General features: G+C 41.5%; 1 protein-coding gene across 2 annotated transcripts in view; it reads right to left on the bottom strand.

Annotated features, from left to right (window-relative positions):
* LOC113035054 (ras and Rab interactor 2-like) overlaps positions 1–16,587 on the bottom strand; it is a 42,848-nt gene that overhangs the window by 8,793 nt on the left and 17,468 nt on the right. The window contains exons 4-8 of one of the 2 annotated variants that reach the window (XM_026190309.1): positions 15,256–15,466; positions 14,496–14,607; positions 11,722–11,794; positions 9,960–10,051; positions 596–2,182 (exon numbers count right to left, since the gene is read on the bottom strand). In XM_026190309.1, the coding sequence (XP_026046094.1) occupies positions 596–2,182; positions 9,960–10,051; positions 11,722–11,794; positions 14,496–14,607; positions 15,256–15,466 (2,075 nt within the window). Of the gene's footprint in view, positions 1–595; positions 2,183–3,047; positions 3,129–3,581; positions 3,704–9,959; positions 10,052–11,721; positions 11,795–14,495; positions 14,608–15,255; positions 15,467–16,587 lie in introns of those variants that run through there. The other variant, XM_026190311.1, reaches the window with a different exon arrangement.

The following is a 16,587-nucleotide window of genomic DNA, read 5'->3' as shown; positions in this document are numbered from 1 at the left end:
TGTGTAGTTGTCTCTGGCTGTCCTCCTCCAAAGTGCTTTAAAGACATTGTAAGATAGGAAAAAAAGGATAAAAATAGTAAAAGGGCAGTAACAGAGAAATGCAAACACAATTATTGCTTCAATAGAGATTTGCATTCTGCTTCTAAAGTAGACACACAAAGTGTTTTCCAGTGTTCACTGCTAAAATACTGAAGTGAAACTGCTACATGTGCATTAATTGGAGTTAATGTGACTGTGATTTTCCACAATGATTAAGATTTCTGAATGTGTCACTCATTCACACTTCCTAGAAATAGTCACATTTATCTGCAGTCATGCAGGGAGCTGACTACCTGCTGAGAAACGATGAGATCAGAAGCTTAAAAAAGGTAGAAATGTTGCAACTGTGCAGAGCGGCTACTTCAGCAGTGATCTGAGAGGAGTGGTGCAAACTGTCTTTGGTGTAGATGCTGTCATTAAAGCAACAAGCTGACATTGTCCTCTATGATGTTAGTATTGGAGGGTCAGTGCAATGTCTGGGAAAACACAGGTGAGAAAATAAAGCTCTGTGCTAAAGTAAAATGATGGAGGACCACACTCTGCACTGCAAACTCACCGATCTGGTCTTCTGGGATCAGGCTCTCGATGGGCGGCTCCATCTCGGAGCTCTGTCGAAGGTAGCTCTTCATCTGTGTGATAAACTGCCGGAGAGTCTGCAGCAGGTCCAGTCCGGAGTCGTATCCCTGCCATGCCTGGGTGCCCGCACCCTCGCCCATGTAGCTCAGATAGTCCTGCACCAAGGAGCCGAAGTACGAGCTCTTATCTCTGGACAGCTCTACCACTTTACGGATCGCCCTCTTCTCAGGTGTGAGCAGCGAGTTGAAAACGCCACTCACTTTGCGAAAATGGCCTCGCAGGGCCTTCTGGAGGACCAGGGCACTGGCACTGGGGCGACGCTTTGTGCGGTGTCCAGGTGGCACCATGGTCAGGTCCTGGTCTTGGTCCTGATCGCTCTCCAGGCTGACGCCATAGTCAGGTTCCTCTTCGTCATCTTCATCCTCATCGTCGTCATCGTCCTCCATACTGCAGAAACCTAGGTGGGACGGTGGGATGGAGAGGGGGAGGTGGGTGTTGAAGTCAGCCTCAGTGGGGGGGCTGGGGTCATGCATAGGAGGCATAAAGAAAGCTGAGGACTGAGAGAAATCCAGCGAGTCTGACGAGTCTGTGGAGAGGCTCATGTCACTGAGCCGCTGGCTGCCCCCGCTGCATTCGTCAACTCTTTCTTCCTCTCCTCCGCCCACCTCTCCATGCTCGACTGCTGTCACCACGGTGGAGTCTGGGGGACTGCAGGAGTTCTGGGAGCAGGGTAGAGCCTTTTGCCGGGATAGTTTGGCTCTGATTAGGGCCTTCTCAATGGTGTCGTCCTCCAGAGCTCGGTGACACTGAGCGTCCTCTAGACTGGATGTTGGTGAGGCTTTGGTTCGACGTGGAGATGAGGACAGAGATGGCAGAGAGAGGGGCAGTGATGGCCGGGGGATGGATATAGGTGAGCTGATGCTAAGTCTCTTAGGCGGAGAGGATGAGGGGCTGATACTTAGCGAGGAGCCAAGGCGAGAAAGGAGGCTGCTGCCTCGCTCCCTCTCCTCCACCTTCTCCTTGATCCAGGAGATCTTTTCGGGCATGCTGCGCTGCCGAACAGGAGGGGCTGTTTGCTGTGCTGTAAAGCGAGGTGGAGGTGGCCGAGGTGGTGGAAATCGTGTCACGCTTTCTGGCCCGCTGAGTTTGTGACTTGTGCTGGTGTGTAGCTCTGTGTTTCTGTCAGGGTTCTGCAGGTTTTCTTGCTGTGACTGGCTGCTGTGGCTGTGATCTGAGCTGCAAACCTGAGCTTCCTTACTGCTGCCTTTTCTTTTGTCAGCTTCCTCTCTCAGGTCCTGCTTTCCTGTGTCGGGGATGTTGGGAGTGAAGCTCTGATTATCATCTGGCTGGTGGACCTTTAGGAAGAGCGGGTTGATGAAGCACAGCGCTCCATTGGCTTGGCAACACTCAAGCTCAGATGGGGTGCGAGTTTGAAGCCGAGGGCGTCCTGAGGTAGCTGTTGAGGACACTGGTCTGTGGGCAGGTGGGGGTGGTCTGTCAGGGGCTGCTGTCCCCGTCAACGACACTGGGCTCTTCCTCCTGCTGCACAATGGAACATCCCAGAAGCCTAAAAAGAAACAGCAAATGAAAGATCTTGTGTTCATATTGTTTTCTATTGTTTTTTAACAGTAACCATGAAATGTCTAAATTAAATATCAACATTGTGTAAACAATACTTGTATAATACCCTAAATAAATGTTTTGTAAGCTTTTACAGACTTCCATACAACTTCATTACCTCAGATTATTTTGACCATGACCATAATCATAAAGTGATAGTGTGTTACTGTGATTGACCTGATCTGCTAAAACGAATCCCCAAGGCCATGAGCCCTATAACCTATAAACAAATTTATCAGAGTTGCCTTTTCACAGCTTTCAGATAAAAACAGGACGGATTAGATTTCAAGTTCAGCCACAATTTGGCTTTCATAAATGATGAAAGTAAGAAAAATCAAGGGAAAAAATGGGAAACATTTCCTATAAATCCTTTGTGTTTGCTTTTAATTCGAATCAGACTTTATGTCCAAGGAAATCCCCTGTAAAAAGAAATCAATAAATACTTGACTTATCAAGTTAATGAATAACCTTGTTAATTAACGGAGATTTTAATCACTGACTAAGAATAATAACTGCGTTTTTTGTCATAATCTAACAGCCAAAAGACAAGAAACATATGGCAAGATGAGGGAGACTCATGAATTCAAATATTACAGTCTAGTATCATGTAACAATATTTTTCTGTAAGTAAGAAATTTGAACTGTTTCACCCTCAAAAGCTTTGGAGGCATGAGTGCCACGAATATTGACTAATAAGGGCCAAAATAATTCTGTTTAGATTTCATTGCAATATTAGAGCACCATTTAACAAAGAAAGCATCACCATTGCTCACAATTATCTCAAACTGCATCTGCTGAACAGTCCAACTTGCCTGTGATGTCCCTCAGCGAGGCTGTGTAAAACACAATCAAGTAAAAGATCCTTCTGCCCACTGCAGTCAAACAGCTTCTCACTGCAGAATCAAGTTGGAGTGAAGTAGAAGAGCTATTTATTGGGTGGTTTGCTTTCAAAAGCAAAAAATGTGCCAAGAAAATAAACAGAGTCAGCTATCTTTTTTTTCCATGGTTTTACTGGGAGCCGACACGTTTATAGATCCAACAGTTCAGCGAAGAGCAGGAAAATGCTCAGCAGTGCTCCCATCAACTCCCAGTAAAAGCCCCACTAAATAAAACAAATGCCAAAAACCTCTAAATGCTCCTTCATGCTGTTAGGAGCTTTTCTCAACAGAGGAAAGAAAGAGAGAAATGGCACTAAACAATTTTAACACAACTCTTTGTTGAGCACTTGGAGTCTGAGCCGTACCAGACAAACACACAGCAGAGGAAACAACGGCATATGAGAAATATTAGTGCCAGACACAGTGCAGCTCCTTCACACACAGCAGAGAGGAAACAACAGTACTTACTGTGACCCAAAGCTGAATGGCACAGGCGAACTGCTGATGTCAGTCTAACTTTGTGTTTAGAGGACACTGCGTCTCTGCAGGCTGAAACTCTACTGGTTTCTGTGGCTCACTCGCACTCCCTCTTTGTTATGACTCACTTGTGTTAATAAGGGTGTGGGCGGGCTGTTGGCACACTCAACCCACCTCTCCTCTCCCCTTTCACATGAAGCTGCGTGGCAAACCAAAACAAGTCCATCCCCCCATTTCCGTCTTGCGCTGCTGATGTTTATTCTCTCTATAAGTAACCTTTACTTCTCAGACTTGCTGAAAAACTTCTTTGTACATTCGTTACAGTTGTGCTAAAAGTTTACACATACTGATGATGGGAATGTCAGGGTTGGGATTTTAATGATTTCTTTGAACTGCTCTTTTTCCAGGGTGGAATGATTATACAGCATACATCTTTAATGATGTCAAATAAAATAAAATAAAAAAACCCTACAAAAACTGGCCATACAAGTTTGAATTTATTTTGGATCAAAATCATACATACATCCCGAGAATATTCGGTTAAATTTCCCTTAGCAAGTTGCACCTTAATCATGCACCTTCAGTAGCCACCAAAAAGCTTTCAGCATAGTTCTGGTTAGATATAACCACTCTTCTTGGCAGACTACATTGGTGGATTCCCTGGTGCAGACTAGAGATGGCACGATACCACTTTTTAATGTCCGATACCGATACCGATATCATAAATTTGGATATCTGCCGATACCGATATGAATCCGATATAGTGTTTTTTAATCAACAAAACTGTTTTTTAAAATATCTTGCTGCATTTTGCAAGTCTGCAAGTTCATACTCAAGTTTAAAACAACAACTACACTAAAGCTATTCTGTTATACCTGTATACAAAAAAAATATTTCATAGTTCAGCAATACTGATCAATCTAATAAACTTAGACCTACACCATCCTCCCTATTCTGGTATTTTAAAGAGTACTTAGCGTAAATATTAAGCAACCTAACTAATAGGGTTCCAACTCCCAGCAACAACAAAAATAAATAAATAAAAAATAGGGAACCACCCCTCAGGCGCCACCTCATGATGCTTAATCGACGTAATCAACCTTAATTTGATGCAGTGTGAAAAAAAATGCACAGAAATCAATTATTTTTCAAGAAATATTAAATAGATTCAACATCTTTCTTCAACAAAATTGCAGACTGCACAGATGGTACCTTCCCAAAGGAAAAAGTACTATAGCTTACTAGGGTATATATATTAGACTTAATAGTCACTATATACAGTAATGGACTTCTATTCATTTTACATCAAATTAAAACTTTGGGTGTCAGATAATTATTTATTAAAAGCTCGACATTTTAAATGAGAATAAGAAAGAAAAGTATGTCTTTGTTCCCCCTTTTCCCAGTTAATGCCCTATCGGCCCCCCTGGCTAAACTTTGCTAGATCCGCCCCTGCACAGTTACCAGCGTCAGCTACGTAGAAAAAGATCCTCGAGTAGAAAGTAATATTAAATACATTCTAACAACAGCTTATCAAGCTTAAACGTGCTGCTGTTGTTCAGCCGCTGGTTTGCTCTTTCTGGCGCAAAGTGGACCAAAAGCAAACTAGAGACACGGACACGACAGAAAAGCCGATCAGCTGATCATTAGCAGTTTCACGATTGAAGTAGCAGCCGGAGAGCGAGAGGCAGTCGCTCGTTAAGCTTAACGTGGGAATGCTTTACCAAACATTCAGAGATGGACTTACACACTTGCTTTACTTCTCTCGGGATAACTTTGTCGGAGATGAAATGCCAGGTTGCTAGCGAAGCTCCACATGCTATCCAGACCACCGACAGGTCCGGCATGCCACAGCCGCTCTATCACGTGATGCATACTGCTCCGACATGCTAACGTTCTGAGGCGAGTTACGGCGTGTTGCAAGTTTTGTGAGGTGCTTTCGTGATATTTAATGGATCGGATTACATTTTTTATTTTTCTCTGATATCCGATCCAGTAATTTAGGTCAGTATCGGACCGATACCGATACGTAATATCGGATCGGTCCATCTCTAGTGCAGACCCAGCTTTTAATCATGGACTGCAATTTTTTTTCAATAGGGGTTGAAGAAGTCCCAGACTGTCATCTTCAGAGTAGAGAACACCAGTTAGCATGTTCAGGAATAACCCAGGAACCAACAAGACTCCCACGAACTGGAAACTTCTGGAACACAAGTGTCCTGCACAGTGCGCACATACAGAGCCCAAGACAGGAATGTGTTTTGCTGTGGTTTTGTGTAAGAACTGGGAAATTGTGTGACATCATTCAGAGCTACGGCTGCCAAACTGGAGCCAGGAAAAAAAAGTCAGAGGGAGGAAGTGGTGGCTCTCTCAGTGCTGAGACTACTTCAACTTAACCAAGTGGCAGATGAAACAAACTGTTCCATCAATGAACATGCCGCTTTCCATAGGAGTAGATCTGATTATCAGGCAGCACACCAGGATGTTGCCAGACTCTACAGTGTATTAGCAACATGCTGAGCTGATCCTAAGGATTATCATCAAGATCAGTGTTATTACTAACAGATCAGTAACAACCAATCAAAACCCAACAGATCTCTTAATGAGCCTGGAAATGACGCTTTACAGCTCTGCTTTGACAGCCTGCAGTAAATATACAGGTACAAAATAGAAAGTGTGAATCTCAGGTCAAATACTGAGCATAAGAATCAGGAAAGCTCGGGCATTGATTAATAAGTTATCACTCCCATTGTTAACATTCAGACAGAAGCTACTCGCTCTCAGGAGGTGCTAACCTTCCTTTTCACTTGTTAAATTAACTAAGACACTTGCAAGTAACATAATAGTAACACACTCTGGTGAGTCTGGTGTTGCCTGCCTTGCTAGTGTCTTGCCAATATCTACATAGAGCAGTTCATGAAAAAACAACAACAACAAAACACGTGTTTCAGCTGCACACCTGAGCAACAAATAGTTCATAACTGGATCTGATACTGACGGAGGAACAATATTAAAGAATATGGAGTCAGGGCCAAATAAACACGACGGAATATGACTGATCAAAGGCTGAGAACCTGATGACATCTACAAAAGAAAGGCAAATATTTAGTGATACAAGATTAGAAATGTTTTATTTATCTTTTATTTCTATACTAAGGAAATTATTTGTAAAGATTAAATAACAATTCAATGATGTTGTTTAAAGCGATGGTTTCCAAAGGTTTTTGCAATGGGAACAATATTAAACAGATTAGAAGTTCGGGGGGAGTATTGATGTGTCGTTCAAAACACCCAAAAAACAATTTATGTTATTGAATTACTTACAGTGTTTAGAAAAATTCAGCTTTACTAATATTAACATAAATTAGGGGTTAAATAATAATGTTAATGACCCACTTGGTCTGAGAAGCTTTATATTAAACAAGTACTCACGGAGGCAAAAACATCCATTCATCTACTTAGCTCTAAGCCCTTGCCAAGAACTCTGAATTGGCTAAGGGCTAACACATATGGATAGCAACCGTACACACCCATGGCCAGTTTAGAACAATTTCACTTACATCATGCGTGTCTTTGGAGTCCATGTATGTTTTCATTTTCTACGTTAGAAGCCATACAGTCATGGGGAGAACATGCAAAATTTCAACCAATGCAAACGTGCTCCCATGCAGTCCCCTGAAAACCCAACAGTACATTGCTCAACTGGTCAAATGCTGATTGGTTGACAAGCTAAGCAGAGCAGGAACACGACAGTGGAGTTCGTTGCCAACAGAGAAGAGCGAAAAAAAGATCAAGGATAGACTTCTATGAAGATCAGACCTCCCAAACAAAAGAAGTTGTCCCCTTTTGGCTGTTAAAAAGATCCGAGGTCTGCACTGAGACTAATGACTAGCTAATGTGAGAATCCATTAAAATATTCACGCCAACATTACATTTATGTCATTTATGCTCTTAGTTCTTTAAGCACATTTTTAAAGATAAAGTTATTATGGTGCAAACTTGCAAACTTTAAAAATAAATTATAGGGAAAACCAGAAGCAAAACATCAAAACTTAATCAATTCAAGACTAAATACAAAAACATATCATTGATCTTAAAAGTTCCCCTCCTAATTTGTCAGCCAAATAGAAAATCTGTACACATGAAGTGTCTAATGGGCCACTTTTGGACCCGGCTGCCAAGCTAAACTTTAAGAACATTACAAAAAGTCAGTTACCTTACTAAAAAAACCTTCCCTACAAAAGTGTTATCACAGGTGGAGCGCCACACAACATAGGTAACATGACACTGACAACGTCACACTCAACAGTGATCTTTTCTCCTCTGAGTCAGTGGTGAAAGTAATACCCACAGAGTCTCACAAGCATACTTGTTCATATCAACGTCAGAAATGTCTCCTAGATCAACTATTCACTGTAGCTCAATTACCTTTAGCAACACAAAGGCCACTATTGTGTCACTTCACCAAAAAGGCGCCCTTTTTTATGAATGAAAGACTGTTTGTGGGGGGAGGGGTTGTTAAGACAACAAGTCTGTACGCACTTCAATAAAAGGCAAGAAAGTCATCAAATCATCGTGTCACACGGAATTCTTTAAGAAGAAGTCAAGTCTACCTTTGAGCACCCCTTAATGCCTCAAGCTGAATCATAGTGGTAGAGTCTGAGTGGATAAAAAAGTTGCTCTGAGAAGGATGTACAAAAAGAGTGCTGTGGAACATAAATCACAGGGAGTTTCTGAGCCCTTTGCTGCATGTCATCACCCACTCTCTCTCCCTGCTTTCCTGTCTACTTTCCACTATCAAACTGCCTAACAAAGGCTCAAAAAATAATCTTAAATGCTTGAATGTCATCGGAACTATTGCCTTTACGATGAATTTACAGAAAACTAAATGTTGTAAGTGGTAACCTACCAGGGTTAGATTTATCCCTGCACACTTTTAGTGAGTTTAGTGATAATAATGTTTGTCTTAGAGTCATGCTTTCACTTTTTCACAGGTCTGTGTCCCTAAGAGGAAAAATGTGAAAAAGTTGTAATTGTCTGAGTTGATATTAAACAAGTCACAGCACCGTGGCCTTCATGATTAGATGTAGTGCAGTTTGAGGTGAATTTTTAGGTGGTTGATTAAGTTAGTTGTGTGTCTTGTGGTGACGATAACTCTACAGCACTGTTATAGGATGTGATGATTAATTATATGATGGTGGTTATTTATGGTGGTCCAGGGAACAGCTGTGATTGGTACATGCAGACAGGTCATTTAGGGAGCGCTTGATTTGCTCTTGTTTTGTGTTCCACTGGCAGACCACCACTTTCAATATCATTTGATCGTCTTCATTAAATTGCGTTAAACTAAAATCGTGATCAAGATTAAAATTGAAATAATTGTGCATCCCTAGTACTGGGTAAGGGATTGAGGCTGGTTGTTGGTGGTGATGACGTTGACCTCACACCATTAAGTCATGAACATGAATAAAATCTCTTCCACAAACACAGGCGGTCTTGCCTGATTTAAACAAAGCTCAGTCGCACTGATCTGGGTGTGGAAGACGTTTTTGTCCCTAAGAGTGATTCATTCAGCACCAGCATGCCAGTTAACTCCTCAAATACCATGGAATGTGGTTGGGATGGGCCACAGGAGGAAAAAAAGTTTCTGCGGGTTTTACACCCGATAAATGTGGGAAAAGAGAAAGTACCGTCTGCTGACGGAAGTCCACAAATCAGTTTGAACAAAAAAAACTGAAACTGAGCAATCATTAATTACTTCCAAATGACTGAATGGAGAAGAATAGTAACTGGCTATCAACAGCGCTCAGCAGTAATTTACTTCCATACTTGCAGCATATACTGCATTCCTTAGACTTTCATAAGATAAGAGAGATAAGATAAAACTTTATTAATCCCTCGGGTGGGTTCCTCTGGGAAATTCGGTTTCCAAAAGCACAGCACCGACAAAAGTTACAGAGTTACAGAATATTTTATATATACACACACACACACACACACACACACACACACACACACACACACACACACACACACACACACTATACGAAGGGGATAAATAGAATAAATAGGAATAAAAATACAAATACAAGTGAATTGCACATTTCAAGTATTTTTATTTTTATTCCTAATCATAGAATACATAGCTCTATAAGCTTCCAAAGTAGCTCTATAAGCTACTTTGGAAATAAACAACCAACTATCACTGAGAGTTACACTGAACACAGATGTTACACAAACATTATTCTCAAAATGGCTTCAACATTTAAAGTTTATATGTAGCCAATTACGTCATATTTATTTGTCTCTGCAGTTTGAGTTCCCCAGCTTGACCATTAACACACACTACATATAAATAAGTGAACAAACCTGCACCAAGCTTAGCAACTTCCTCAAGATCAGAAAAAGTTCTGGCTGAAGCGATGGCCTCTGGGAGTTTCAGAGTAAACGGCAACACATCCCTGAGAAAGAGAGAAAGGGATCAATGAAAGTTAGAACACGGAGGAAAAGCGGTTTGATTTAAAAAGCTACTCTCAAACTTGTGTTAGTCACCGTGTTGAAAAAGCTGTGGCTCAGCTTTGTGTGCGATGGTGGCTAAGGTGTGGGTTCAACCACAGAACTGTGGAGGATAAAATGTGCATGCTGCTGTGCTACCTCTGGGACTTTACCAAAACATTTCAAAGATTTTAGTTTCGGTCATGCAAGCTTGCATGAACAACAGTGAACCTAATTTTATGATAGTGATGTCACAGTGAAGCCTGGACACACTGGGGCAGTGGAGGATATACATTTTGATCCCCTGTTGAATTCCTCATTTTAACAACTTACAAAGAAATAGGCAGTCTATAAAAATTAATTAATTAATTAATTAATGTGCGTTCTAGTGAGGAAATAAGTATTTGATCCCCCCTGAGAATTTGTCCAGTACACTATCCAACAGATAGTTGTGTGGCAGCTACCAAAGGACTAACTGTTATCAAACCACCGTTCACAGTTCCACATGACAACAGAATTGACCGCTAATAATTTTTGAACCCAAAGGTCATTTCCAAAGAGCTTCCAAACATGGCAGATTTCAAAAAGGATGAAATGAGAACATTGGAAAAGGGAAGGGCCAAAAGGAAGCCTAAAAAATATCTACTGCAGAAGAAGAGGATCTGAAAATTATATCCTTTGGAGGAAAAAAAACATAAAATCCCCCAAAAGACCTGACCCAGGTCAAGATACATCTGACTCTTCCATTGATCTACTGTTCATCATAGTCTCATCAGAAATCGACTTGAGGCTGTCAGAAAGCTATTCTTAATCCGCTCCTTTGCTCTGGTGCAATTACTTAAGAACTGGACAGAAAATCAGTGGCAACAGGTCTTATAGAGTGTGGAATCCAAATTTGAATTATGGTTCACATTCAAAAGTCTGAAATTTGGGTATTATCGGTTATATATCAAATTCTGAGGATTCTGAACAAAAAGATTACGTAAATTTGTTCATGGGACTGAATGAACATGATTTTGTCTGAGAAACAAACATTATGCAAATAATCCAGTAATAATGAAGCAATTCCAGACACCAGGAGTGTTTTCGGACTTCAATGTCCAGGATGTCCTGTGAGGAATGCTTCAGCAGAACATTTGTTGTGCGACCCCCGTGCAGAGCAGGCAATAGATAGGTCAATACATATCTGAACAATCAACAGTGCATAAGCATTTTACCCATATTATGAACTGCTAGCAGATTGTGAATACAGGCTGTGGAACTTTTGAGCTTCCTCGTCAGATGCAGAGTTAGGAGCTCAGCGTTTCAAGGCGGGCTCAGACTGCAGCTGCTGCTTCTCCATATCAAAAGAAGCCAGCAGAGGTGGTTTGGGAGTCTGACAAAGATGCCACCTAGATGAGGTGTTTCAGACATATCCAGCCACAAGGAGACCACGGGGAAGCCAGAGGACAAACTGGAGCGATTGTGTGTTTTGGTTGACTCGGGACTGTAACTGGGTCAGTAGTTCTTCTTTCTTGAGTTTTGTGATGATGGTTTTTAAATAACAGAAACAGAAGCAGTAGATATGTGCTTTAAAGCTAACAGCTGAAATATGAATGTCTAACAGTTTGCAATAATGATGGTATGGTGACTTTACCTGCTGATGCAGCAGAAGGCCATGAGGCGGAAAAGGTCTGCAAAGCTCAGTCCTGATCCCTCTAGAGAGAAAGCTGTAGGAAAACAGAAGCACATGATCAGTCCAGCGAAGGAAACCATCAGAGGGCAAAAAGCATTAGAAAAAGACAGCTCAGTCTTTTTAAAACGGTTTGCAGCAACAAAGGCCAATGAGGCAAAGCAAAACATTCACATGTTTTAAGTCAGTGCATGCAAAGTGTGGTTCAATTCTGCTTTATAGTCCCTTAATTCAAAGGAATCCCCACAAGGTTACAAACTATATACAAACAACAGCAACGAGAATGACAGTGTGTGAGCACTTTTCCTCGACTTACTGACTCATTAGTTTGTAAAAGAACACCATGCTGGAAAACAAAGAAGGAAATCCTTAGCACGCATGTTGTCGGTAATACACGAATCAAGAAGGCTGTTTGCTCACAACTTGGCACACAGTCAAAGCTCCGGGCACTGAACTAAACATGACCAAGATCTTCGAATGGTGAACGCGTTAAACTCTGAGTAGAATGCAGTAAGACAAAGACATCATATACAGTCTCTGGAAAGAAGGAAAGTGGGTTAAAACCAAACCTGCCGACATGTACACGTCTCTTTTTTCTGGGACTTCAAATCTTCCTTCAGTCATTTCACTTTTACTTGTTGAAATATTGACTTTAACACATGAAAAGAGCCCTTATTATTACCTGTCATTACAGCAATGACAGCAGGCCTGGTAGCACATTCCCACACCACTCATCACAGGATACCTGCCCAAATACCTTTATCAAAGTCCATTAATCCCAATTCTCTGTTAAAGAGCACGGGTTTAAACAGGCCACAGAACAGACTCGTTACAGAGCAAATGATTCATATGGAAGAATTCCCTCCCAGGTAGAACGCTCCTGTTAATGTTTTAAACTGTTATTGCAACACCTGCAGCTTTGCTTGCCAAATGTTTATCACAGCTCAATCAAGGGCCAGCTCTTCATGCAGTGGACAATAATAATAATAATAATAATAATAATAATAATAATGGATACTTTATTGATCCCCATGGGGAAATTACTTGTTTTTCTCTGCATTTGACCCATTCACTCAGTGAAGCAGTGGGCAGCCCACTAAGCAGGCGCCCGGGGAGCAGTGTGTAGGGACGGTACCTTGCTCAGGGGTACCTCAGGGTAGCCGTTAAGTGGATTCGAACCGCCGACCTTCCGATCATGGGGCGACCACTTTACCTACTGAGCTATCCCTGCCCAATGTGGCTAGTGTGAGCTTAGAGTCGCACCAGATGGAAAATACCACTAACGGTTACTTAAAAAAAAAAAAAAACAGTTCCAGACAGCAGTGCAGGGGTAAAGTGGAAAAACTCCATAACAGCGCAAGTTTTGGAGGTATGCAACTGCTGCTCAGGGGGTGAATCCAGCCCTCTTTCTGTTTGCATTTCTGTTTGTCCTCCAGATTATTGCAGAATGTCTCGATGCATGTCAGCTTAAGAAAAGTCACTTTAGAGGAACAGGAAAGTGGTCTTTAAACATCAGGTGTTAAAAAAACAGTAACTCATTATTACTGCTGCAAATCACTGAGATCACAGAGAGTATTACAGTCGATGGAAATGCTCAGTAGAAGACGTTCTGTCTCACTGTGCTCATTGTTTTCTCTGCAGGTGCAAAGAGAAACGTCACTGTCTCTTTAGTTTAGCAGGGCTGAGATTCACACTCAGCACATTCTGTTGCCGGGTAAGCATTTGGAAATTCCAGTTCAGTGCAGACAGAAACTGATGGCAACAGACAGGTACAAGAAGTAGACTGTATGCATTCTGGAAGTCTGGGAAATCCCACTTTTTATGTGGCTGAAAATGCAACACTAACACACTTATTCAGAGTGACAGGGAAGGAAGAAGTGAGCACAGAAATAAAGCGAAACAAACAATATATGAAAGCCTGTGACATATTTTGAAGACATAAGTATTAGGGTTTTACTACAGGCTTGTCTGCTATTTGCCGAGCTCATCTCTGATGACGGCCCTGCTGTGAGTGCTGTGGTCCTGCGTGGGAACTTGGCAGCTGGAAGGTGCTCTTGTGTTCATCTTCGACCTGAGTCTCTGTGGCTTATAGTGTCGTTTAGGCCTGGGATTCTTTTTTTCAATTTTAGATTTAGGCCTTCAGCCTTCAGAAATGCTGATACTGCCTGTCTACTCAAATAGCTGGTTATGAGACAGGTGTGAGTCATGAGGAATGTTGTCACCAAAAACATCTAAACAAGTTGTAGATGAGCTGCTCCTTGGCAATAAACTCAACACACTTAACACACTGTTTGCTGCTACAACTACACATGTTTCTTTTCCAAATATTTATTTATAAGTGACTTATGTATGTATGTATGTATATATATGTATATATTGTACTATTCTTAGTTAGCGTATTGTCTGTCTTGTCTTAATGTTGGTTTAAAATGGAGCACTGTAACAAAAAATAATTTCCCCCAGGGATCAATAAAGTATTCTGATTCTGATTCTGATTCTGATTTCTGTTCAGTAATGGACAGTAAATGACCTTTTCAGAGTCCTCAAAATAATTAAACCATTCTATTCAAAGAGTTCTGGTACTGCCTAAAAGTATCCAGTAGAGGAATTACCCCTGTAAATTCTTTGTTCCTCTCCTTGCATCATTCCACTATTAACAGCTCTGCCTGTTGCTGCTGGTGACTGACAGCTTTGTGTATCTCAGTGGCTAAAAATAGCAGAGAAAAACAAACACTTACTGTACTGGCTCTCCTTTACGGGGAAATCTTTGACAGGAACGCTCGAGTCTTTATCCATGCGTAGAGATATGACTTTTTTCTGCAGGCTGGCTGATTTCCTCACCACAAATGTCTATGGGTAAGGAAAGAGAACACATCCAGTTAATGTTTGCACAAAAACTGGGTCATTCTTCATGTTCTGCTGACTCAGCTGTGCTTTGTAGAGAGCTGGAAATACTGTAAGGAATGTCCTAACATCCAGACGCGTCCTATATTTACAAAACGTATACACAACAATGGACGTGTAGTGCTGTATATTTACTGTTATCAGAGGCTAAAAATATCCTATCCTATTTTAAAAAACACAGATTTGGATGGAATCTTGCAGAGAGGTGGGGTATCGGCAATATCATTTCATTTTGGTCCCAATTATCCAAAATATTTTCTTTAAAAACAGACAAACACCGACCATGGCAGAGATACTTTTACTGTTTTTTTAAAACGTTTTTTGCAAAATGAGTTCTTTAAGACTCAAAAAAGTGACTCCCATCATGTTGTTGAGTGAGTGATCTTGTTGTAATGCATATAAGCTGACTGCGGTCAAACAATACACTACTACAATTGTGACTGGTTTTATTGAGGAAAAGAAAAAGTTTGCCATGTTAGTTGTGATTTCATGCCTCTGTTGTATTAAACATTAACTATTAATCCAAAGTGAGAGCCTCCAGGTAAGTTAGCAGTGTTGGAAAGAAGGAAGCCGCAGTGGCAGCTGTTGCCTCACCCCAGCTTGCTCGTTCTGCAGTATGTGCATGGCTTCCTCGTGGCTAAGGCCCAGCTGTAGCCACACAGTATGGGTATGCACCAGTCTGTCCAGGACGCTGACGCGTCGGTGAAGCGAGTCGTAGCCAGAGTCTCTGGCACCGGCCAGCCCTCCACCAATGCCAGCACAAGGTGAGGCCTGCAGGAAGAGGCCTCCCACTTCTTCCCCCAGTCTGGAAAAACAAACACATAAAATCAAGCATCAGTGGCCGGCTACACAAACCACAAAAAAAACACGCAGAATTTTTATTTTAACGTGTAACATTTGAACATATTTCAGAATTGAAGGCATGTTCAGAGACATTCTCACATGGTTCTATATCAAAGGGCGATCGTGGCTCAAAGAGTTGGCAGTTCGTCTTGTAATCGGAAGGTTACCGGTTCGAGCCCCGGCTCGGACAGTCTTGGTCGTTGTGTCCTTGGGCAAGACACGTCACCTACTGGTGATGGCCAGAGGGGCCGATGGCGCGATATGGCAGCGCCGCTTCTGTCAGTCTGCAGGGCAGCTGTGGCTACAACTGCAGCTGCCTCCAACAGTGTGTGAATGAATAGTGGAATTGTAAAGCGTTTTGAGGGTCTCGAAAAGCGCTATATAAATGCAATCCATCATTATTATTATTATTATATCCACAACAAAACTGGTATTTATTAAAAATAGTTTTTTATTGACATAGTTAAAAAGTAGTAAAATGTTGTAGATGAGCTGCTCCTTGGCAATAAACTCAAATAAAGAACGATACAAAGGTGGACTGATTAGATCGAACGCGCCCACGCAGACAAAAATCCCCAAAGTGTGGCTAAAATGACGCCTCGACTTCCTTTTTCACAGTTCCCTTTAATGAAATTTACTAGAAACTTTCTAGCAGTAAAAGTAAACCTAAGAAAACAAAACAAAAAACTTATTTTTACTCAATGATCATCTCTCATATGGACTATTGTTTGACGTCCTGGTCACTTGCTTGTCCAACAACACTTAAAACTATTGAAAACATTTATAAAAGAAGTTTAAAACTACTCGACAAAAAACCGACTTCCCACCACCACTGTCATGTGTTAAAAAAACATAAATTACTGAACTTCAATAACTTAGTGAAACTTAAAAGAGTGAGTTTAATATATAAAGTCTTACACTCTCTTGCTCCACCACCACTAAAGCAGTTCATTAGGCATAAAGAAAGCTCAGACAGGACCACTCGAGCTACAATCCGAGGAGACGTGTTTATACCCCACAGAAGGACAGCATTTGGGCAGAACGTCCTTTCTGTCCAGGGTGGACATCTGTGGAACAGTCTTC

This window comes from Astatotilapia calliptera, chromosome 13, assembly GCF_900246225.1.
Source record: "Astatotilapia calliptera chromosome 13, fAstCal1.2, whole genome shotgun sequence".
NCBI classification, from domain to species: domain Eukaryota; kingdom Metazoa; phylum Chordata; class Actinopteri; order Cichliformes; family Cichlidae; genus Astatotilapia; species Astatotilapia calliptera.
This window is presented reverse-complemented; position numbering and strand designations above follow the sequence as displayed.